At 40.1% G+C, this 25224-nt stretch overlaps 2 protein-coding genes across 4 annotated transcripts; both read right to left on the bottom strand.

Moving 5' to 3' along the window:
* Positions 1-2156: 2156 nt before the first annotated feature.
* LOC135503609 (arrestin domain-containing protein 3-like) lies at positions 2157-17324 on the bottom strand. 2 transcript variants are annotated; one of them, XM_064797239.1, is made up of 10 exons: positions 16958-17324; positions 16594-16666; positions 15932-16079; positions 15540-15642; positions 13085-13225; positions 12775-12890; positions 12291-12495; positions 11735-11889; positions 10007-10114; positions 2157-8747 (listed from the first exon to the last, which is right to left on the bottom strand). In XM_064797239.1, the coding sequence occupies exons 1-9, from the start codon at positions 17214-17216 to the stop codon at positions 10028-10030; spliced, it is 1287 nt and encodes a 428-aa protein (XP_064653309.1). In that variant the 5' UTR covers positions 17217-17324; the 3' UTR covers positions 2157-8747; positions 10007-10027. The 2 variants fall into 2 exon arrangements, with proteins under 2 accessions (XP_064653309.1, XP_064653310.1); XM_064797240.1 differs by lacking the exon at positions 10007-10114.
* A 1201-nt stretch (positions 17325-18525) lies between these two features.
* Positions 18526-23049, bottom strand: LOC135503600 (ERI1 exoribonuclease 2-like). Of its 2 annotated transcripts, none has more exons than XM_064797221.1 (8): positions 22902-23049; positions 22475-22548; positions 22217-22297; positions 21961-22088; positions 21442-21583; positions 21039-21139; positions 20503-20673; positions 18526-19947 (listed from the first exon to the last, which is right to left on the bottom strand). In XM_064797221.1, exons 1-8 carry the CDS (start codon positions 22925-22927, stop codon positions 18724-18726), a joined length of 1947 nt encoding a protein of 648 aa, XP_064653291.1. In that variant the 5' UTR covers positions 22928-23049; the 3' UTR covers positions 18526-18723. The 2 variants fall into 2 exon arrangements, with proteins under 2 accessions (XP_064653291.1, XP_064653292.1); XM_064797222.1 differs by having other exon boundaries at positions 18526-19944.
* Positions 23050-25224: the final 2175 nt, after the last annotated feature.

Below are 25224 nucleotides of genomic sequence, written 5' to 3'. Positions count from 1 at the left end.
CAAGTGGTTTCATCAACGGCACAGCTTGTCTATGCAGCGAATAGGATATTGCGTGGCACAACCTGTCCATGCATAGGGTGTGGTACTCCGTAGCATCGACATGCCATTGATGCAGTAGTTGTTAGTCTGTACCCGGGACGTTGAAGCTACGGAGTAGCGCCAAATGGACATGTTGTTGGTTTGTCCCCGGGGCGTCAATGCTCTTTGGGACCCTACTTGCTGAAAGGACTGGTTGTGCCATTGATGGAGGTCTTGTTTATTTGTCCCCGGGATGTCGATGCAATGGAACACCCCACTCGATGCTTGGACAGGTTGTGCCATTGGTGCCGTCTTTTGTTGGTTTGTCCCTGGGACGCCGAAGCTACGGAGTAGCCAACTTGTTACATGGACAGGTTAATAAGCCATTGATGGAAGACTTGTTGACTGGTCCCCGCCACGTCGATGCTAAGCTACGGGAGCACCCTTTGCATGAACATGTTGTGCCATTGATACAGCCTGTGTTGGTTTGTCCCCGGGACATCGATGCGAGAGAGAAGCCTAAATATTCGCTCAATGACAGCTTGTGCCATTGTTGGAGCCAAGGCCTCATTGGGCGTTACTGGCAGCAGATACTTTCGAATGAGGCAAGCCATGGTGGCGCTGAAAAATGAAAAATGGTTTTTCTCCCGTTCGAATATCAACAGATGCGTACAAGGTTTAGATTTGGTGATGACGTTCAATCGTTCGGGATTTCGTGAGGACCCGAGGACAATGCTTTTTGCTGTCGATATGTAGCCAAGGACAGCGTGGTTTTGGTCCCGCTTGTGACCTAGTGTCAGACTCAACCGCTTACTGGTTTGACCATAGCTTATGGCCTTCGGTCACGTTAACGTCGTTGGGAGTCCCAAAGTTCTTTAACGACATGTTACACATGTGAGGACACATTGAGCTAGCCCATTCAAACCATACTGAACTTCCAGCGCTTTTGCCTCCGGGTATTGATGCGAGCGCGTTGTCTGGAAGCTGAGCAGTGTCAATCAGTGGTGAGAGTCAACATTATTCAAATAGGCTCCGATCCGCTACCCTGTACTCTTGTAGTGCATCCTAAGTAAATCAGGGGTTAATATTTGTGTGCAGGGCCAGACAAGCGAACATAAACCCCTGATTTCATCAGGATGCTTGGAGTTGGGCGGGCCAAGCCAGTCTAACATTGAGCTCATAGTGATGACCGCTTCTCCCAACAAGGGGGGCACTGGCTCCTCTTCTTGAATATTTGCTGGGATGCCTCAGAGTCCGAGTCTGCAGCAGACACAGATGCCTTTGATGGCAACAGGTGGGAAAATGGAATTGTGCCCCCGCCCCTGTGATGTCAGCCCAGCTGTTCTTGCAAGTGATGACAGTCGGTCTGGCTTTCACGGTTCGGCGCTAATGGGTTATTTTGCAATACCAGGACTCCAGCCAGGGATTTGCATTTGCTCTAATGAGGTACACTGTGGTGACCATTGTGGATGGTTGTGCCTTTGCCTTGGCGAATGGCTTGTCTTGTGAGTGTGCGTTAACATTATGCACTGCTGACCTGTATTGTGGATGGTTGTGACTTTGTCTTGATGAATAGCTCGTCTTGTGAGTGTGTGTTTACATTATGCGCTGCTGACCTGTATTGTGGATGGTTGTGACTTTGTCTTAGCGAATGGCTTGTCTTGTGAGTGTGTGGTAACATTATGCACTGCTGACCTGTATTGTTGATGGTTGTGACTTTGTCTTGGCGAATTTCTTGTCTTGTGAGTGTGTGCTAACATTATGCACTACTGACCTTTATTGTTGATGGTTGTGCCTTTGTCTTGGCGAATGGCTTGTCTTGTGTGTTTACATTATGTATTGCTGACGAGGGATCAGCTTCATCCCTTTCCAAGAGGTACACTCCGGACGTAGTGGACCGGCCTCGTCCTGTCGCCCGGTATATATGGAAAGACAATCAGGACTTCCCAGTGCCAAAATGACTGCATTGGATTGGAATATACGAGGAGGAAGATAAATACTTAAATCAGCAAATTCATTGATATGAATTTATGATCACACCACCTGGCCACTTGTGGGTGCGACAGACGCAACCTTAGGCGGAATGAAAGGGAAGATAGGCATGATCATATGGGGTGTTACAAAGTCGAAGACACAAATTTAAAATCTAGACGATTTATTTTTTGCAACTTTTTTTCATAGAATTACATGTTCTTCGTACAGACATCAATGGGTGATTGTGTCACACCTGGACTGCTCAACTCCAGGTCTCTAATAGGCCAGTTTTGTCAATAGTATTGATATTATTTGAACATAAATTCCACATCAGCACTACAACCACTTAACCCTTTATCATGGAACCACAGACAGAACATTTCCTGAGATTTCACACCACAACAGGAAAATCTGGTTTTGTTAATTAAAATTTTAGGATGACACTCACAAACCTAGCCTGAACACTTCGAAATCAAAAACAGCTGCTACTCTTTCCTATATGAAGTTGACAAGTATCTTTAAACTTTGTCTTTCCATAAGTGTATCAAGGTGTATTGTTCAAATTCAAGCAATTTCATGTATTTGAAAGCTGATATCATACCAAGTAACCTGTGCCTTTTCATTTACGCGACCACTTCCCAATCCCATTAAAAAAATTATGCAGAAGGGATTTTTTAACATTTGAATAATAATACATGTAAGTGCTTTAAGGGAGAATATAGGCAGGCACTAGGTGGGCCAGATTAAGGTATACAAAGCCACCAATAAAAGTCTCCAGTATCACACAGCACACCTGACACTATTCACACTTGTACAAGGAATATTTGACTTACTGGGTTAAACCAGATCAGTTCCCTATTGTGGACATAGTCACTGTGAGACCACAAATAGGCGCTCACTGTGAGACCACAAATAGGCGCTCACTGTGAGACCACAAATAGGCCCTCCCTGTGCCTGCCTTTAGTCCCCTTTTATATCAATAGTCTATAATCTGATAGTACATTTATTTCGATGAAGTTGCCCAATAAAATGGGGTTTATTGCACAATTATACATTGAACATTAGGGGTTTGAGTAAACATTTTGATGAGGACTATATTGAAAATAACTGCTGACAATTTGAGTATTCAATATCAAATAGAATTTAATCTCGCTAAGAAATAGAGTCGTCATTTCTTGTTTGGGTGATAAGTACATCGTATTAATTGTCGTCATATCACAGCTAAAAAAACATCCAAAGTTTAAATAGCAGCCACTGTTCTAATTGGAGGCATGGCGAAAAAACCCTGTTACTCATACTTTTGGTGAAATAGTTATTGATAAAATTTTGTTTGTCAGACTACCCTTTCTGCATTAAATCAAAAGCATTGCTTTATGCGGGGTCTCTTTTGAATTTTTTTTTGAAACCGCCAAAAAAGTCAGTCACAATGAGAGCAAGACCCCGTGAAGCACTGGATGAAGTCAGATGATGTCCTTGCCGTCAATTGTGTGACACGGCAAGTGCACAAAAAAAAGTAAATGTCAATTTTCTTGAAATGACTTCCGTGTGGGTTAGCAGTTTCTTTCACGCTCTCCTCCAATTCAGAATTGTGACACTGGCTCAATGCAGTCTTTACCAGACAAAGAAGGTTTTCGGTGTGTCCACCCATGACACATAACTCGCCCTCGCATTCTGTGATCCATGTATCTATAAGCCATTTGTCGTGCTCTTAAATGCAATCTGGGTTCCCAGTATGTAAGCCATTTGTGGTGCTATTTCAAAAGCCATGCATCAAGCAACACCACTCTACCAGAATTTTAAGTCCAAATGGAAAATACATTGTATTTATGAACATATATGTTCAAATCCAGTTTTTAATCTTACAACCCCCTAATGTCAAGCCCTAAGCACTAGTTCTAGCACTGATGTATTATTCAGTGTTTAACAATCTACACAAACACAAAGTCCAAAGCACCAAACAATTCTCTCGGACAAATCTGCTCTGGATACTGTCATGATTTTGGGTACAAATTACTCATGACTATACATGTACATAATTCACTACAAAACAGTGTTAATATCTAGATTATAATATAATCAAGAATTGACAAAGACTAGTCAAGAATTGATAAAGACTAGTCTTTATTCATTCTTGTTATCATAAATATTATCATACATATTTTATACAAACAGTGATGTTCCAGCCCACTCAACAGCTATCTTAATATGGCAGCCCAAACACAAAAACTCAAGAATAAAAATTAGAATCTGTAAACAATTACAAAAAATAAACTAGACAAATAAATGCTTGTTCGATTTTAGCAGGAACACAACTGACGAAGCTGTACATCACAAGTCACTACTGGCCCCCTTTTAACTGGTTCAAGCTCAAACAGTGTTCCCAACTAACACTGGTGTTAACGGTACATTAACACTGCTGTTGGTGATACCTTGACATTTGGTGTGTTTTTATTAAAGTCTGTGTCACTCAAACAGTTCTTAACTCCATTTCTTATGTACAGCGTCAGGATGTGCATTTAACACCAGTGTTTGGCTCAAACCAAGCCTGATCCAGCCACAAACATTTCAACACCAAACTTCCATTTTTATCAATCTTTTCACCCAAATTTTTCTGTCTGGACTCTTCTAGCTAATGCACCAGACAAGTCCATACATGAAAGTGGGGGTGTAAAGGTTAAATGAAATCACTATACATGCAATTCCAATACAAAACCCATTTTTGATATAAACTCATGCTGAAATGTCCAGTGTCCCAAAAAAAATTATGTCAAATTTCATCATGATTTCCCCCGTGGAGCAAAAAATATGTGGAAAGCAAACCACACAGATTCTGGATTGCGCAAGATTCATGATGAAAATCGCTAACGTAAAATTTCAAGCCATGTCTTGTGGCCAAGTCAGATCACTATCTTTCCAGTACTAAACAGATCTCTTGGCTAGTGTGAACTCGAATGCAGTCAACTAGGTGATAATGTGAAAAAATGCCCATTGCTATAAGTTGCACTGACATCAAATTGTCAGACACGAGTGCGGCCGTGCCAACTTTGCAAAAGTAAGCGATACATATTTAAGTAAATATCTGTTCATTGCACAATTTTTTGGTCATGAGATTTCTGAGCTAAATAAGCATGAAAATATTGCCGTTTGGTTTAAGCTGCTCTATCACAAATAACTCTAGTGGCCGTAGTGAAAATTAATCTCAGAAATAATTGTTACTTCCACAGGAAGATAACACCATCCCCAAACCAATTTCAGGCTAAAGGAGAACTACATATTGTCAAAACTTTGTGTATCTTATCAGGGAGGACAACAGTCCTTCATTAATCAATTAATGACTGATAATGATTACCACATTTTCTTTTGATTTCCAATTTTCATAGATTGGTGTCGTCAGTGAATGGATCCAGCCCACAAATATTAAAGCTAAGTCACAGTTGGCAAAAAGCCTGAAATGCCCAAGGCAACTAAATACGTCCCCATCGAGGGCAACTACGCCAAACATCCAACATTAAACAAACTCGAGCTAAATAATGGTGCTACAAGAAACTTGGACGAATAAATCAGGACAAATTCAATAATTTCACAAGTACTGTACACATACACATTTTTCATTCCCACTCCTTAACATAGGAGTCATCTTGCCACGTGTCACTTGGACACAAAGTTTTGAAGTGACATAGGATCGCTTCATTAGCTTCATAGTCCTCACTCAAGTTGTCAAAACTATCCTAGGTCAAATAAAGGAAGCTACAAGGCTGTTTGAACAAGCCAAATGCCATCAATACCTGTGTCATTTTTCCCAAATTCAAGCACATACATGTTTTTCCTGTCAGAATCTTTTTCGCCTCAAATATGCCTTCTATAATCAACAGACAAATTTTATAAAAATCTCGAAGGAAGATTTTCCTCCCGTACACAATGCAACTTTTGACATGCTGCTTAGTACAAAAAATTTGTGCGCACAAATAGTCTCACTACAATATACACAGTACAGCAAGGATACTATAATATATCCTTCGTCACAGCTATAAATGATAGGCATTTACACATTTTGATACAATTTTTAATAATTTAACGCTGTTATAGATTATACTGTACACAAGTCAACACGATTACAAATTTTGACTTTCTCACCTAACACTTCAATGAAACGAAATGAAATGAAAATGATACGATATGACAAAGTCACAATAAGGTCAAACAAATCAATGTCGCTTTTAACAAATCTCGGCCCTTTTTTGTAATTGAATCCTAAATTTCTGTTCGAGACACGTGTTACAAAGATACGCATAATTTTGTATGAAGCACTTTTGATGTTTACACCAGAATTCTCATTCAAAATTTCCCAAAATACACGGTTAAACTTTGCCTTCATACGATTTGTTTTTAGAGAAAGTATTGACTTACAAGTACAATTGACTGATGAACATAAGTTCACCAATAGCGTGTTAGATTACTCATGTTGCCCTTCCCATGGCAACTCTGGGTTAAGGCATTGTCTGCCATCTTTTCTAAAAAATCATCTTATGCCAAGGCAATGTGCTCAGAGAGTGGGTCACTTCAGCCAGGTGGCCTGGTTATGTTGTCACCTAGCATATGGTAAACAAATGCTGTGGTGCTGACACAAATGGCACAAACACAATCACAATCCAACACGCTAAAGCCGATGCCCATATACATCGCATGAAAACACCAACTTGAACTCTAAACACAGTACACATACATCACTTCTTTCACAGCAACAGGCATGATACTGGTACTCTATATAAAACAACAAAGGCTACAAATTTGATGCATGACACACACGTTCCATGTGATACAAATTCAATGTCATGAAGTGCATCATATAAATTCGGTGTATAAATACATGTGATCAAAAATAAGAATAAGCTCCCAAGCAGACCATACTAAGTCGTCCAACGGCTCCAGCATGGACTGAGGTTTGTGACAAAACACGATGAACCATGCAGAATTCACTGGCAAACATAAATATTTTAAGAATTAATGCCATTTCTCCTCTTTCTTTCTGTTGTGAAGATCAACTTTTGCAAAGATTATTTTCAGAAGATGTGTCAATTTGTTTATCAGAGACAAAAGAACATTGGAAAACTACCAGGATTTAACCAAGTAGTTTTCGAATATGTCTGGAAACCAGGGTATTGACATTATGCAATGAGTGACAAAGCAAATATTAATTCCAAAATAAGTACTACAACATGTGTTCAGAATCTCACTAACATCTCCCGAGACTATAAATGGACGATATATTAATTCGATATAAAATTGTTCTTCTAAATCCCTTCAGAAAATGAAGGGATGATTCAATTTCGTACATGCAATCCTTGTCTATTTCACACTTATTACATCATAATACTATATTGAAACCAATGATATAGATACATTGTTAATATATGACAGCATTCAGACAGTCTGGCACAACATCTAAACAGACAAGTTCCAAACGGAACAGATATACCTGTGTGGCTTACCATTCTAACAAGCCCGTCTCATACACAAACGACCTTCTGGAGATGCTGAATTGCCATAAAACAAAAGTATTAGTGCTTCTGTAAGTGAGCTTTTACCGAACTTTGTGAATGTAGGCCAATTTTTATAGTCATGATTCATAAGTGCGACATGGTTTTGATATCAAGCCCATTTGTCAACGCAAAGCAAAATGGATTAGGCATACTATAATGAGCCTAGATCTACATGATAAAAAGATCAATTATTGTCAACTTAAACTAACTTGCCCAAATATACCCAGACATGCTGACATTGCAATTTCTTTCTTCTTCATAACCAGCATATTATGAGGCATTTTGATAATAATGCAGGGATCAAAACCTGTTTGTCCAAATCTGTTTCTTTCTTAAAGCTCAACATAGAGAACGCAAAACCAGAGTGGAAAATGTTACGCACTGACCATTTGTAACACCCTGTATAAGTTAAGTCACAAATCAAGGACAACAGCATTGTTACAATCTTGGTTATACCCATGGGCTGCTGTTTATTTAACATGTTAAATTACTATCCCCAGCTTGGCTAATTAGCACACCCTCAGTTCTCTTTAGTAAGTCTCTTATCTCAGGGATGCAAAAGACGTGTGGAAAAAACTCGGAACTGAACTGTACGAGTATTGAGGCAGTGTTGATTAGCCGGGCGATTCCTATCACTTAAATCTGCACAAACAAACACACCTGGACAGAACTCAACATGCAAGACCACAAAAACAAAACATCAAAACCATTTAAGTAACTGCTGCCAACAGACGGAACAGTTTTTAAGTTTCAACCGATTTCTACCAAGCGCCATTTGAACAAGCAAGTTGCAATAAAGTAGCTTCGTTCTGAAAGAGTTCCAATCGTGATCCGTAGGATCAATTCAATCCTGAAAACCAAGTGTTCACATGCCTAGAAACAATCCTGGTTAACTTTCCATATTCTGATCTTATGAATCTTTCTACTGCCATCGTCCAGAATCGCTCAATTCTTCATTCTGCCGAGCCCTGAAGATCTGTCCACCGAACACAGGTTCCACTCTATGCAAAATTCAGCTTCTAGCAGCTCATAACCCCAACTAAGGGGGTCGTCCACAAGGCCCCAAACTTGGGGGTAAATATCATTAGATTCTGTGTGGCTAAGACTGGCACAGTGGTGGTAGCCTTCACGCCCTCACTCTTAGTCCTAGCTGTTACCACCCTCGACAGCATTGGCGGAACTGCTTGTGGTGTCATGCAATGGATTCGGATCAATCTGAAATAGACATCTGAGACTTAAAGGCTTCTCCCGTTCATTCAAAAATTTGAAAACTGAACTCGAATTAGAACATTTCAAATAGAGTAGAACTTCTCTATTAAGGACATGCTCGGGACTGAAAAGTGCTGTCCTGATGAAGAGGCGTCCTGATTAGAGAGGTCAATTGAATGGAAACAACCAATTTGGGACCACAGCTTGTCCTTGATAGGGTGGTGTCCACTAAGGGAGGTTCCAATGTAGTTTGCATATGCACTGATTACAAATGTCAACAATGCCATTGTGTAGACATATATACAAACACTAGTACCAAGTTTCAGCAAATTTGCATGCATAATAACTGCACAATGCATAGTGTACATGTATTTCAATTTTCCTGAGCCACCATTAAATACAACAAACATCATTGTCATCTCTCAGTGCATTAAATTTTTTTGTTAATGCATTGTCACGGCACATTCAACTGGTGGTGAATGGTTATACTACACGTAGCACACTTCAGCTTCTGCAAGTATCATGTTTATCTGGTTCAGTAGACACAACACGCATCACCACCTTTAGCGTAGCAGCTGCCATCTGTTACACCAGCTTATGTAACTATCTTGTACCTGTATCTTGTACACAGAACCACAGCCATCTGCATGCAGAGAACTACATGTAATAGGAAATCCCAACAAACTTAATACATATTTTGTGTCTTTTGAATCAATCATACCATATAAACTATCTCAGTTAGAAATGAAAATGGCTAACTTCTATTACTCTGTATAATTTGGGATTATTTTCTTCATGGAAAATGACACAGTGGTATGGAGCATGCAGAAAACAGCTATGGATGGAAGTAGAGATATGGAGCTGGTATTTCGTGATAAGCCACATGATTATTATGGCCGTGTCAAACTGATGACTACTTATATATTAACACAGCAGGTTCAAAAGGCTCCATGAAATGTATGTAGTTGCTACAGAAAAAAATATTGCAAGTCTTAGAGGAGGTAGTATCTGTATCAAGCTTGTAAGAAACTCATTGGAATATCACAGGTAGAAAGGTTATCATACCTTGTTCTAAAATAAACAACACTGATCAAATCTGTAATATTTCAACATCAAAAGTGGAAGTGGAAAGTTTAAACACAAAAAATACGAGAGAAAAAAACACAAAAACGTTGGGTGACAATTTCAACTCTTTCCACCCACTGCAGACCATCGAGTTAACAACATTAAAACATCGACAGCAAGCTGGTGATGTCCGGACTCACCTCTTTACGTTGGAAGATTACTTAGTCGAGAACCATTAGAAAGTGGATAGGTATAAAATGGGCATCATCCCCATCCCCTTCCGGTTCTTCGAAGGTCTCCGGGGCATGCTGGGCAGAAAGAGTTAAAATAAAAGCAGAAAGCTTAAAATTCATACGGAGGCAACAACCACGGACGATGATGGAACAAAGCATTCTAAAAATGTTTAAAGTTTTAGAAGATTTTAGATTGAGAAGAAAAAATAGAAAGAATAAAAAAACTGTCTATGGTGTTTTAAAGCCACAAAATTTCCATTTTACCAACAATGAAAGATTGGTAACACCAATGATGTATAAAACCCCCAATTCGTAAGATTTTTCAGTATCATGATATTGTCTGAACTACTTTTCTCATTAAAGTCCCTGCATTCACTATTTATCAACACCCTTTTTGAGAAGAGACAGCAGAAAATGTGAGATTGAGGCAAAAGATATCAAAGGCCTACCCTGTTCATTTAAAATTTGACAAAATTGAACTTGTGTATTTTGATATTTACAATCAAAATACGTTCTGAGTATAAATTTCATAATACCGTTGATTTGTCAGATTTTATAAACAAATACTATAAATGCCAAGTTTCAGTGAAATGGCTTGCATAATAACTGCAATTTGGCAAATTTTATTTCTCTTTACCTGTGCAACAATACACCGAACGCCGACAGTGTAAGCCTTTATATTTTAAAAATTCAAGTATTGGGCATACCGTCATCCCTAGTTTGTTTGATTTTAATCAAGAATGATAAATGTACAGAAAGTGAAGTGGACACAAAGTTGAAGCGGTATGTCGATTTAATTTGCCTTGCCGCGATATTGGATGGTAAACACGTATTAACCATGGATGGCAAAACGATGGTGTTACGTCAGCGCTCACACCTGCATAAAATCTACTGTGATAACTTCTGATATGATGTAACGATTTCATATATGACGTCACAGGGCCCAGTGCTTTTAAACTGAAAATTAATAACTGACAGTTCAGTCACAAATAACATCTCTGACATGCACAAACATAACCACACAATCTTCTTTCATTCAACATTCATTCAGCAATAGCTGGTGGCAAAAGCATTCTTTCAACAAATCAGTGTTCGATTCTAATGTGAATGCTTGAAAGCAACCATGATTAACAGTAAAATCAGCAGTCAATCATGACCTAGTATGCAGCAGAATCGAAAAGAATTTCACTAAAACAGAAACCGACACAGATCGCTAAAAAATGCTTACTAAAAAACCCAAAGAAACCTCCACAGATATGTTCTCTTAACAGAAACTAATTCTAAGAACTGAAGACGAATGCTCTGCGCTTCTGAGTAAATTATTACAGAGATCGAAAAATAGCCCGACTGATGAAACAAGTGTCTTGGCAGGTACAGACTATTCGGGGTACCCAACCAGGCATGTCAGAGATTTCCTAAAAACATCCCTCTTTCAAGAACAGAATACATATTTATCATGCATGTGGTATGAAAGGTGGAAAATTAGGCATAATTGGACTTGAAGAATAGCATGCGCTCATCCCAAATGCCTTAAAAATTTGAAAGAAAGTGAGAGGACACCAAAAACTTGCCCCTAACAGGGCAAAAATATGTTTTGAAGTCTGCCCACCAGTACTACTACATAAAAGCATTGGCATTCAAAAGCATAAAAGCAAGCTAATTGACTAAGATTAATATTCAAGACAAAATGAATACCTCAGAATAAGCTGGTGGTGGTCTGTAACGATAGTCATAGACGTAAGTATACATTGGTGTGTAGGTCAAATCTCCCATGGTTCCCAGGCCGTCATCGTCGTCGTCATCCTGGATATTCACAGCACCACAAATACTTTCTGCATATGTTGGTGGATCTGCAAGGAGAAGACGAGAGTAAGAAGTATAGGCTGGATATGAGACCGGTCACAGCAAAACCAGGTGCATGTGGCTCTCAGCTTGGCAGGTTGAGACGGACTGGTTAGTGGTTGTTTATTTCACTTTTGTCTGCCTTTTCTTAAATCAGATTACATTAAAGTTGTCATTTAGGCTCATCTCCTGTGCGACAAGTGCCTGGTTTTGCTGAGATGGGTCACTTATAGTGGTTGTGAGACTCTGGAAAAACATAGGTGCCACACCTGACTAGAGTTAGCCAGATGCACCACATGCGATCTGAAGCAAGTCCCTTTAGGTTAGTGTAGTGACATCGTGACAATCAGGTTTGAGCAATTTCTGTCCAGGCCTAAATAGAACACGATTATCAGCTGCATTCCCTTACCATCAAAAGGAGGCGGCGGAGTGGGCGTTTCCCTATAAGGGGGAGGAGCTGGCAATAGCTGGTTTCCAAAATATGATATGTTTGCATCGCGTAGCACCATTGGATCAGTCATGATGTGGGGTGAGATGCGCCTGAACGCAACAGTACCAATGACAATGGGCAGGTGAAGGGACAGATTGTAGGCTCCTGGGATGTGCAATGCCACCTGAAACAACATGATTAAGATTAGAAGTGCAGGTACGAAGCCAGACAACTCGGCTACAAAATGGAATACATGTAGGCTATGCACACTTTTTCATGGTACATGTAGTCGTTTTGGGCAAAGATGACTGCCACTCTCAATTTTGCTTGAGAACAACCAAGTAACAGTATTATGAACCTGGAGAATCAATTCCCCCAGGGTGCTTAACACTTTTATTACATGAGACAATAGAAATATCTTCATATGAGACTTGAGAGAAAAGAACACACAAGATTCACCCACCTTAACATAATATTCCACTTTTATCACACAGCAGTTCATGACAGATGGTGAGACAGCTGGGATTTTGAGAAGTTGGGCATCCCATGTTGCTCTACTCCCTGGGGAAACTGGCAGACCTGAAAAAAGGGCGCTCGGATTAGAACAGTATTACTAAGTTTCTGTGTGGACCCTAAAATATTTTTGCTAGACGATGGAATAGCCACATATCATCCATTGGCACCAACTACATTACTCTAGAAACTTCAGTCAGTCATTGCGACTATGATACTTTACGACTATCGACTATCATAATTTACAACTAACGACTAACCTGTGAGAACTGTGAACTTGGTTCCTCTAACCCGTGACTTGCCGTTAGCAAAAAATGTCTGAGTTTGATGCAATGTGGCATAAGGGATGATTGTTCTTGAGGAATGATTCTCAAAATCGGCAGAAATGGCTATAGATTCACCTGAAAAGAGCAAGAAGATTTACCATATCATTATCAACTGATCAGATTCACCTGAAAAGATCAAGAAGATTTACCATATCATCATCATTCATTGATCAGATTCACCTGAAAAGATTTTTTCATTTTACAGTGGTTTTTGTCTTAAGATTTGACCTCTGTAATCAGGACAACCTCCCAGGTTTTTGTCTTAAGATTTGACCTCTGTAATCAGGACAACCTCCCAATGAATGAGGAACAGTATTTATCAGTCTCAAGGGTGTCGATAAATAGAGAGGTTCTACTGTAGTGTGTATGTGTCGTGAGCGGAAAATGCCAATAGACATGTTTTGCACTCAACGAACATCCGGAACATGTCCACGAACATTTTACGTGTGAAATTTGCAACCGGTTTTTTAAAGGTATCTCCACCAGGGCTAGCGGAGCAGGGATGGTGTTTTACTGGTGAAGAATCTCAAGGTAAAATGCAGTAAACTTGAAGCAGACATCCAGTCATGCCAGTGATGTCTCCCCGCTGAGTTCAAGGTATTATAAATCAACACCACTGGCACTCCAAGCAACATGAACTGCATGATTCTCAGAACAAAGTTAAGACTGTCAGAACATTTTCTTGGCTAAAAACTATAAAGTAGAGCAAGGTTGGGGGATCAAGAGCTGTATTCAAAAGATTGAGATCTTCAGAATCATCTGGAATGTAACTTTGATACGACCAGTTCAAAAAGGTCTTTCCAAGAGGAACAAACTGGCAAAGAGCCACTCTGAAGTATTTCTCTGAAGTTACATTACCACATGTACCTAATCTTACAAGAATGCATTCCGACTTTCATTTCAATGGTATCTGGAGCAGCTCAACTACCTGGCTCATAAAACGTTTTCCAACTTCCGCAATCATTTTTTCCACTCAAGAACTCAGGCTAGGCCACGGCGCTGTGGATGTGGCTGATATAGATAATTCAGCAGGTGTTTATCGAACAATGAATCAATTGGCGCAGAGCTCAAGGTTCTGATAACTCAAGACTGGCAGAGCCTCAAATCTGCAAACCACATCTAGCATGTCCAGTGTGCTAAGTAACCAAGCAGTGACACAACAATCTTGACGCCTCACATGATAAGGGCAGAAAATCAATGATTCTAAGAACATGCAGCAGATGGCTGGAATAGTTCAATCAATGACCAAGAAGATGAGCTATATGGCAATAAATGCAGGTCACTGACCCCATTTCTTTATTCTGATAAGGTCACGGATTCTGCCTTTCGACCATGAAATTATGATTAATGTAATAAATCAATTCCATATGACTCAGACTGTGAGAGAAATCGAAGCAGAAAATACGATTCGGAATCATCGTATAAATCTAAGACGAGTAGCCCGCTCACGCATGTACATTTTATGGACTGAATGCTAGGCTCAGTATTCTAAAACACCTTGGTCACAATGTATAGTTTAGCCTCCTTTTGGCCTCAGTGGTTTTGCTATTAAAACAATAAACACCTGGGTAAGTAAAAAAATTGGACTTACGACTTTAAATATAAAGAATTTTAATGAAGACACACTGACTGGTCTCAATATCACAGCGAGAGAAAAAACAATTATCGTATTAGTCATGAATCTGTACAAGACTTTTCCGAACTTTACTGTTCTTAACACAAAAGAACTAATGAACTTACTATCGGTAGTTCATTAAACAAAACAACAAAACAGATTATGGTTGGTCTTTTGCGATGGACGTTCCTTTCACCCAGGTCCTCGTTTGTCGTTTTTCTGGTATTAAACCTCATTCCTTCATGATAAACATGCCGTTGATGATACTCAAGACTTTGCATCAGCCAGGAAAATAGCCACTGTGTGACAGCCAGGGAAAACCGATGCTCGGCTTTTAGAGACAACACAGACCAGAGGATGCAAGCGGTTCTTAAATGTACAGAGCGCTTTACACATTACATGTTCATACATCATTCTCAAAGTACTTTATGTCTATTCCCCGCTCCGCCCAGACATGCCTGAAGCCTTTACGTAAGTAGAACATCAAGAACTACATGAGCTGCTCAATCAGGACTCCAACCTGTGTAGGTGAGCATTTCTAACTGTCGTCAATTTATATACCTGGGTGGCGTAAGGCAGGTAAAGCAAAGAGACCTGTCTAGAGTCTCATGCTGACAGTGGGGATTGGACCGGAGACCACATGACCGCTAGTCCGAGACCCGATAAACTACACCACTGCCACTCCTGCGTTACTTCTAAATCAAATTATGATTACTTTTTAGGCCCTACACGGACATGAATTAAGAATCCTCTCTACATGAAAAGTGTACTTACCAGGACAGTATCCTCTTCTGTCTGTTCGAGCACTGATTGAGATAGGACCTGACGTACACAGCCAACAGCAGAGGGTCTTCTCTACACTGTTCTCTACTGGTATCTAAAGATAAACAGAAACATTAACTGCAGATTTAGATACCTGTATAATATCACAATCACATTGTACTCTTTAGTTGACAAGTGTCCTAGAGTTTGTTTGGATTTATCACAAGCGTTATTCATGTAACTTCCATGTACATGCCATACAGCTTAGTAAATTGATCCAGGTTTACACAGGCAAATCAACAATGGTTACTCTTGGGAATCGGTTTTCAGAACTGCTTCAGTACTCAAACAAGTCATACTGTGACAAAAATGACATCACCATATTGGCGTCGCTCAAGTCTTACCTGGTATTCAGGTTTGTTGATATCTATAGGGCTAATCACAGTAAAAGCTTTCTTTGTTTTGTGGTTAAATGACCATGGTTTGTCCATCTCAGCTTTCAACCAATATCGTACACTCCCATGTTTACCTTCAAAAGAGGTAGATATCCCCCTGCAATACAAGTAAAACATGGAGCGATTATAGAAGAAGAATGGCATGGATGCTCTCTTCATACTATCATAATCATATACTGCAGACTGGCAAATTTTGGAAAAGTATTGATTTATTCTTGCAATTTGGAAGGCAAACACCAAAATCAAACTCACAGAAATTTCAACTCGTAACAAACTGTTAGTGTAATTGTGGCAGCAAATGTCCACCGCCAAATGAAACAGAGAAAATCTGCAACACTGGCTGTCATGAACTTTTCACAGTTTACAGAAGGACTCAGAAGTCTGCCCAGAGAATTGCTGGAATCTGGTCAAAAACAAAACATGTAAATGTAAGTGGGACTTAGTAAGTTTAATTTTTGTGCACTAGCCAGCTCTGATCAGCAGTTACTCCAAATTTCTACTACTGTGGCAAACTAAGAATAAGATCAATGTTCGAGCTGAGTACATGGAGTAGGTCTTTGAATACTATTATTATACATGTATCGGGCAACATCATCAACAGCAGAACTCACCCCATTGGTAATTCAAAGGAAAAATTGAACTCATGGCGACCTTCAGTGAGTGTTTCACGGACAATAGGATTATCTGAAACAAGGGAAGAAAGGAACGAATATTACAACAAGTAAGTTTGTTAGGCAGAGTGCCATGTCAATACTCCTCAACTTATCAGATCTAATACCGACTACTGCCACGGCAGTTACCACAGCTGGAAAATGTGGAACACAGCGACCCCTTTTCGCCTTGAGCCATGGGTGGTGGCAGAAAATGGAAGTGGTTATTTTTTGACAGATCGCTCAGCTGGTCATATTTTGAAGTCAGATTTAGAATTAGATTTCATCGATTTGGAAGTTCCCTTTTATAGACTCCTTTGCTTACCTCCTCCAAATAGCACCTGTCTCTTATAAAAGTATTCAACCTCAGCATTGTAATGTTCTGTGTAAGAACCTAATCGTGTGCCGGTGCTTCGAGATTCTGTCCAATGCACCTTTGCAACACCTCGCATGAATACGCGCAGAGCGCGCATTCTCATGTCTCCTTTTAGCTCCACAACACATTGCCCTGAAACTCGTTCCCCTGGGTGATATACGGTCTTATTCTCATTCAGTACAATTTCGAAGCACTTAAGTTTTCCCATAGCATTGAATTATCATCTTTCGTGGTGCCCTAAACCCAAAATCCATCTCATTTTGCAGGTGTCTGGATTATTTTTCGATTTTCTTTCATTTTTCTCTTTGTTGACACCGGAAGCAGGTACTACGCATGTCCGGGGAGTTAAAAAGAATTTTCCCCCACAATGCACAACGTTTCCTAAACAAAAGACACCCGTCTTATGTTCCCGCCGAAATGTTGGGCGCGGCCAGTTAACCCTTTCACTTTAAGAGCATGACTTCTATACAGACACTGCATTAACCAGCAACCCATACACAACTCACCATTCGCCTATCCCCCTATCCAACAACAGCAGAACCACCTCTCCAAGAAAACCTTTGGGACTGTATGATAAATGCTCAGAGTCGGAGGAGGTGGTCCGCAATTAATTAGGGAACAAAGCAAGTGTCAGAAAGCCCCTTTCAGAGAGGTCTTGCTTACAGCAGTGTCCGTTTAGTGAGGTTCCACTGTATCTATAGTTGTAGTCGCAGCCAGGCCCAGGGGTTGAGGACAATATTCACAACCATTAATGACAATGACTATCCATAAGTGACACACCTACCAGATGGTACATAAAATTACCAGTTGATCATGAGGGTGTTATCACAACCACCTATTAAATGTTTGTCTCAAAAAGAAACGACAGCTGAGCTATAGTGTCAAAATCTGCATTCTCAAAAATCCAGAGTCCGTCTATCCTCTCCTAAGCTTACTAAGCTAAGAGTGTTGGCCTGAGCTTCAGGATGCAAAATCTAATACCTCATGACACTTGTTTTGGGGTTTGTTGGGCTGGCAGTCAAATCAAGGACAGTTGTCCCAATAATCAACAACCTCTGGTGACCATACATCTTGAATCGGGCTATTCAAGGACAATTCCAAGGACAACTATGAACTAGTGGACCACCCAGTCAGTGGTAGATTAGTCGGAAAAGTAACATATTTCTTCTCGTCTCAACAACAATATTTTAACAAGTTTTGTGAGCAGGACAGCATAAAGGTTTACCACAAGTGAGAAACTAATTCTGGATTTATATTAGAAATGGGGAAAGTGCAAGAAGCAAAATACCACAGCCATATGTCACAACCAGCTTCATCATGGTCTTCATCAAATCTTTAAAACGAATTGTCTTTTTTGATTGATTTTTTCAATGAAAATAGTTGTTAGGTCATCGATTACAAATGTACAAGTAAAATATGAAAAGGACATAGGAAATTAACGAGAAATGTGTGCTAAATCATTCCCCTAACTATTTATTATTGTAGTTTCATATCACAATGGGTGTACATGCTGGAGATATCAGAAGAATCTTTCTCGTAATGATATGAAAACAGTTACATGTATCTTTACTACATCAGTAAAATCAAGTATGTATATATGACGTTCATAAAGTCCCAAGTCTTTATACATACTACGTCACAGTTGACCACATTCTTGCGTCAACCAATGCAAATGATTTGCAGTTGCACCATTCTTCCCATCAGAGCAAGTTCATTCAGATCCTTTTGTTGGCATGTAAACCAGGTCGAACCCCTAAACTTTTCCTGGAGCTATCTAATCCAACAGGCCTACTGAAACTCAACTTCTGGGTGACCGAGTCAAGTTCTGGAGATGCCCCACTCACCCTAGCAGCATAAGAGAATGGACTAGCAAAAAGTTGGGGAGACCGGTTCTGCAGATAGACAGACTCCCAAAGGAAGTAACCACAACCTTTGTTCTTCCCAGCACTCCCATGAGGACATGAGAAGAACCCCCTGCCTTGGTTAGGACCAGGAGTCTGGGCAACGCGACGTTTCGACCGCCGACCACATTTACACAGGGGTGGCGTCACTTTCATGTCACTAACCCGCTGGGCAGTGAAAGGAGTTTTGAAGCCACTTTTTACAGCTCCACACACTGAACCAGGTACTGTGTTTGTAGATGTTTTGAAATGACAATACTGATCTGATTTACCGAGCAAGCTTGACTGCACTTTCTTTGAACCCTCACCAATTCTGGGAGTAAATATATTCTTTTTGTCTTTGAGAACCATGGGCACAACCGGAGTACTTGAATGTTTTTCAGTAAGGTTACCTCCTACTTTACGAGACAGACCACCATCAGAAAGAATCTTGAACTTTTGTTGCTGCACAATTTTTGTCCCTATTGAAGCAGGCATTGAGATTTTCCCTGAATCACAAACGAGTTTCCCAGAAATGTCTGCATTTTGTTGATTGCCATCTAATTTCTTATCACAGCTATTTCCTTTATGAGTATCCCTATTTTCTTTTCTATCACATTTCTGCAAAACAGTCGTTTCCTCAAAGTGGTTTTTGTCCTTGTAGATTGTGACATCGTCTTCATCCTCACACATGCCTAATTCTAAAATGCCGGGTTGCATGTCACACTCAGACTCCTCATAAGGTTCAACCATCCTGCTCGAATTCAACAGAATGTCCTTCTTGTCTACGAGTACAATGTCCTCTTTCCCAGTGCTAACATTGATGTTCATTTCAAATTGTTTCGAAACTTGGGGTCCGCTTGCTGAATTTTCCACCGAAATAGGGGTATTCCTTTCACTTGGAGGTCTGGTCAAGGAAGCAGAGTGTGAAGATTGGTTAGGCTTGTTACTGTTACTGTTTGCCATGTCAGTAGAGTGCAGATCCGTCATAACGTTAACGTTTGAAGAAGTGCAGGCTTGAAAGGTTCGGACCAAACTGGGTGCTGCTTTAGCATGCTTCTAAAAAGAAACCAAAAGGAAAAGATTAGGTTACTTGTTACAAGGTAGGAATGAAGCTTTCGATAGCGGGACAGTGGTGTAGTACACTGTCGCAAGAAAAGACTAAAAACTCTTTAGTAAAATAAACACAAAAGTTGTTAATAGTTACGGTACTGATAGACAGTCAAAAGCTGTTTCTCATACACTCTGTGCACAATTCCATTGGCATAGAGAACACATAAGAAATGGATTACAAAACAATTTTACTTCAAAGGTCAGTTTGAATTTTATTCTGATTGATAATTGTGAATACGAATAATCAATTTGTGAGAAAACAAACAGGTTGCAAAGAAACCTGTAAAGAGGTACCAGTATTTTGATTACATTTCTATATTGAGAGCAAACAGAATATGATTACACAAGACAACAATGTCAATGACATCATAAAGTTAACTTTAGAAGGCAAGACCTTTATCGATCAAGATCTTTATCTATCAATTAAGTCAGCACTGAGAAACTCGTCCAGCAGGATAATGATTGTTAGGAACAAGTCTAGGTGGCAGTCCATGACCTTACCCCATCAAGCGATTTAGTGACCGTCATGATGCAGCCATCCTTGATCATTCGCCACGCAAGTCGGGCCGTGTTCCTGGCATCGTCAAGTCCTGAATGTTCCCTCCCTTCGAACTTAATTCCAAGGTCTTTCAAGGCTCCATTCAGTCCATTGGGTCTTCTTTCATAGAATTTCTAGAAGAAAAGTAGATAAGTTCTAGACTGTAACATAGAATTGCTCGGATAAATATAGATACGGTCTTATGTATACTGCACCATTGAATTTCTGGATAAGGTCTATCCTGTAACATTTTGGGGCATTACAACAATCTACATGTACATGTACATTGTATGCTACCAAGGCAAATAAATGCAGAACAGTGAATTATGTACACTCTGAGGACTGAAGATTGCGACATTTAGATGTATATTTGGCAACCTGCCGGGACAGGACGATCATTGGGTACCCGTTGACCAAGTTACACCATACATGAGCAGTAGAGAATGATGCAGGCTGATCAGCTGGGTATAGCTTGATCTAGCTTCGATCCTGGACCTACCCTGTATGTTGCACGCAGATCCAACCAACTGTTCAGAGCTGCTGGCTTCCTTAGCTGTTTCCTTCGACACTCGTAGAACAAGCAAACACCAAAATCCCAATCTGGAAAATCAAAATTATTACTCTTCATATTCAAACAGTTTGTAAGGTTAACATATCCAATGATATAGATGGATCAGAATCGAATTCAGGTTCTCTTTTCTTCTACCGGTAGTTAAGTAAACTATTATAACTAACAAGTTGTGACATGGTCTTTTGACACTCTCCAACCGGTTGAGACCTCGTCATTAAAATTTTGACTCCAGTGTATCGGTGATTTGATTTTTTAACTCTGTCCTTTTTGGATATTGATATCAAACTTCTCCAGAGTCGAGTGCATCATTGACTTGATTGTTTGCCCTTACCTGACCATGTAGCAAATGTGCAAAGCAGAGACCCCTCTTCTCCAGTGTTATACTTAATCTTCTTCTCCTCGGACAGGCGGTTTAACCAACGGTTAAATTTACTGAGGCAGATATTAAGTGGGATACCATTGTCCACTTTCTCCTGCAAGGTAATAAAATCAATCATCCAGAACATTCAAGACTATAGAATACGCCAGATGGACACTCTGGGCAAGTTCCAAAAGGCCCGAAAAGGTATCCATCCAGGAGACACTACACATAACTCACTCACAAGTGGGGGGGGGGGCACTCTTAAACAATGTTTATATATATTACGTGGAAACAGCACCTAATCAATTTAACTTTACTTTAATATTCATATTCATAATGACAAGCTAGCACCGGCCAATTATTTCAACTGGAAGCAAACAGCACAATGGCTTTAACCAGTATCATTCTAGAGTGAACAAGTGCTGGCGTGTTAACATTATTTACTCTCTAGCACTTTTTCACTCTAGCCGGAGCAGCACTCTACTGTACCTGAGATATTCCAGTGAGCGTCCTACAGAACTCACTGAGAATTGGATGTTCGTGAGGCAAAACGTAGGTATGGAATTCATCTTCGATTTGACCAGTGGCAGTGTTCAACAAAACAGCGGGAAATTCAACTGAAAATAGAAACAAATTTAACATAAAATTCAGATATCCCCAAAAATTGACAGAAAATAAAAACTTATGCGTTTGGTCGATTCCTAATCTCCAGTGACAAGGTTAGGATGCAAGGAACTTTACTTACTAATCTCCTGAGGTGTGTTTCTTGTATTTTCCCAGCAAGTTGACTCAAAATCGATGACAATCAAATAGGAAAAGATCTGACCTGGAAAAGGGGAAAAAAGCACTGCAGTTTCATGGAATAACAGGATGAGACTTGAAGAATTCTTAAATTCAATATAAACTTCTATCATTGTCCCTTTGGTAATGAAGGTTAACTCGCTAGAATAGGTAGCGTAGTTCTAGAATTTCTTTTTGCAGCTAGGTCTACGAATAAATTTACATTTTGTTTTTAGCCTTTTCCATCTTGCATCTGGATGACTTGAGGAAGAACGTTTTCTCAGCAGACCAAGTTCCCTGAAAAAATGATAGGATATCAATTCTATTTGGGTCGATAAAACAGACAACAGTGATTCACTGATTGGGTGAACACTATACACAGGGAGTTGAGTTGACAGTAAAACAACTCCACACGATGGGATCCACCAATCCATCCATGCCCACACCGGCAGATGACCTTGCTCTATTAACTCTTTCTCTGTGAATAGGATTGGGCACTCCAGCCTCCTCTTTCTCTGGTATTAAACCACTATAAGTCAATCTAACAGGTTTACAGTATATCCGACAATCGTCAATCAACTCTGACATGCATTTGCAGAAAAAATCCGGTATCCAATGTCGGACACTTTGAAGACAGATATTTCAATTACCTCGCCAGCTCTTTAGTAGATTTCATGGCTGCCACAGGTTCTAGAGTACTTTAATCATCGCATTTTTTATCGAATACTTGAAATGCAGGTGAAATACTGCAAATTAGTAACAAAAATTAATCGTAACATTTTTAGATTTTGAAAGGGCCCCTTTTTGTGGTTGTTGTGTTAATCCTGAGTGGCCGCGTTTACCACCTTTTTGAGACAGCGACAAAAATCAGTAGGCTGTACCCTCACAGACAGAATAAAAAATGCTTGAACTATGGCTGAAATCTAAGACCCCCGTCGTGTTAGTCCCAGTAAAATTGTACTGTGTGAAGATTCTGGGGGTGGGGTCCTTAACCCCCTTCATTTGATGCTTCTTTGAAAGGACCCTCAATAGGTCCTAGTCATACGGCAGCGGCCATGTATCCCCTGACAGTAGATGACAGGATGGCGCATGGACAGGCGCAATTGGCTGGCTGCCTTGGGAGCCCATATAGGCCTATGCTATGCTAATTCATCCAATATGCTCAGAGTCAACACGCGGCCGTGACCAAAAACAAAGAGCATGCCTAGCTAATGAATGCAATCGATTGCCACACGCACGCGTGTCACAACCATACTCTCTCACCCATATGTCACTCTTCCATGTAAACACGTGCGAATCGCGACAAAAGCTTGGCCACGATGTGCTGGATTATATGAATCGCTCCGTTAAATGACGACCACTACTGTACGTACCACCTGTGACAATATTTTAGTCAATTAACCCTCGATTTGGTATATATCTATATATTGGCCCTCGTGTCGTTGATGGATAGGCGGAACGTGGATGGAAACGATGAACTAACCCGAGGTTAGGAACTGACATCTGACAGGAACTTGGATGGAACGATTAACTAACCCGAGGTCAGGGAGAGCTATCTGAAAGGAAGGGGCAAAAGGGCACTGGTCTCACTAAAGGGTCATTAGCGGTCGGGAGTTTCACCTTTTCACCCCTGCGACAGCTTGGTCCTCAGGTCGCTCAGCAAAAACATTTCATGTAGAAGCTTGTTTAAGGACTGGCGCAAAATAAGCTGCTCCAACAAATTAAGCTTGTTACAAAAGTTCATTAAATTTTGTTTTCAACGACAGAGCCGGTGAAGAAAAAAGTGTCCGGCCCAATTGAATTCTTAGGGATAATGGTACATCGTCCTATAAGAGGCCATGACCGTCAAGAGCTGAGAGATAAAAGCGCAAGTTCTCCGGACACTCTATCCTAGGACAGCTCATACTCCGACACCGGTGTTAGACTGCCGACACAGTCCATTCGTCATCCTAATCACTATTCCTGGGGATATACTACGTAGAAATACGCTCAATTCCATAAAGTTGGCACGCCTCCGCCGTCTGTAGCCCATTTCAGAATTGTCTCTGAGATCTATTATCAGGTTGTGACATATAGTCCTGACTTGGAGGAGACACTTCAAGACAGGTTTTAATCATTCTTCATGCTACGTATATAATGTGGAAATGCACATGGTAGTAAATAAGTTGTGCAGATAGATTAATGATATTCATGCCGGTTCGCAACAGCATTTTGCTGTGTTATGTGTCATTTTAAGGTTCATTATATATAGTCATTATATCCCGACCTCCTGGTTGTGACTTTGTCCTCATACGACCGATATCAGGGGAAAGTGACAAATATCCCAAAATTTCTCTCTGTGCAACTCAGTAATGATAAGATTCATAGAAGTATTTATAGAAGTGTCTTATGTATCTTTTTTGCCGCCCATAAAATTGAATTTGCATGGCAAGAAAACAATTTAAATCCAAGTCAGAAAGGGCAGTCAAATCTTATCTGGTGATGTGTTACTGTACAAGCATCTGTGACAGCTAATTTTAGAATTTTGAACTGGACGTGTCTTGGGTGAGTTCGTGGACTGTGATTTAACAATAAAATGCCACGTTCTCTTTGCCACATCAATTACAAAATCAATGAGAATCACATAAAGCATGGAAACTGGGAGCCAAACGTGGACCAAACCAGCATGGCAAGGATTCCAACATTGCTTTAACAGGGGAAGACAAAATATCCAAAAGCGCCAAATTTTAGAGTTTTTTGCAAATTTTTAGACTAGAATATTTTCGTTCTATGAAAGACTCATTGAATGTTATATTCATGATTTAATAAGTCTGTTTCATGTTTATTATGTAACTATACGCGACTGTGGCGTAGCTGCTCTCCCCCAATTCGCCAGTGCGTGGTCCCATCAGGTTCTAATCGATGCTTAATGATTTTTGACAGATGGGCCAGCACTGATTGGTTGTGGTCGCAACTTCGTGGCGACACTTCTTG

This window comes from Lineus longissimus, chromosome 2 (assembly GCF_910592395.1).
Source record: "Lineus longissimus chromosome 2, tnLinLong1.2, whole genome shotgun sequence".
Classification (NCBI taxonomy): Eukaryota; Metazoa; Nemertea; class Pilidiophora; order Heteronemertea; family Lineidae; genus Lineus; species Lineus longissimus.
The sequence above is the reverse complement of the archived record's forward strand: the minus strand, read 5'-3'. Positions and strand labels throughout refer to the sequence as shown.

What these genes read in the sequence shown, in the direction of transcription:
- LOC135503609 (XM_064797239.1), bottom strand. Translation starts at nt 17,216, where the DNA reads ATGGGAAAACTTAAGTGCTTCGAAATTGTACTGAATGAGAATAAGACC. An exon ending in ACAGGTGCTATTTGGAGGAG is followed by an intron (nt 16,667 to 16,957) that starts GTAAGCAAAGGA and finishes CCCTTGTTTCAG; the next exon opens with ATAATCCTATTGTCCGTGAA. An exon ending in TCAACAAACCTGAATACCAG is followed by an intron (nt 15,643 to 15,931) that starts GTAAGACTTGAG and finishes GTTTATCTTTAG; the next exon opens with ATACCAGTAGAGAACAGTGT.
- LOC135503600 (XM_064797221.1), bottom strand. Translation starts at nt 22,927, where the DNA reads ATGAAATCTACTAAAGAGCTGGCGAG. An exon ending in GAAAAGGCTAAAAACAAAAT is followed by an intron (nt 22,298 to 22,474) that starts GTAAATTTATTC and finishes CCCCTTTTCCAG; the next exon opens with GTCAGATCTTTTCCTATTTG. An exon ending in TCACTAAATCGCTTGATGGG is followed by an intron (nt 19,948 to 20,502) that starts GTAAGGTCATGG and finishes GTTTCTTTTTAG; the next exon opens with AAGCATGCTAAAGCAGCACC.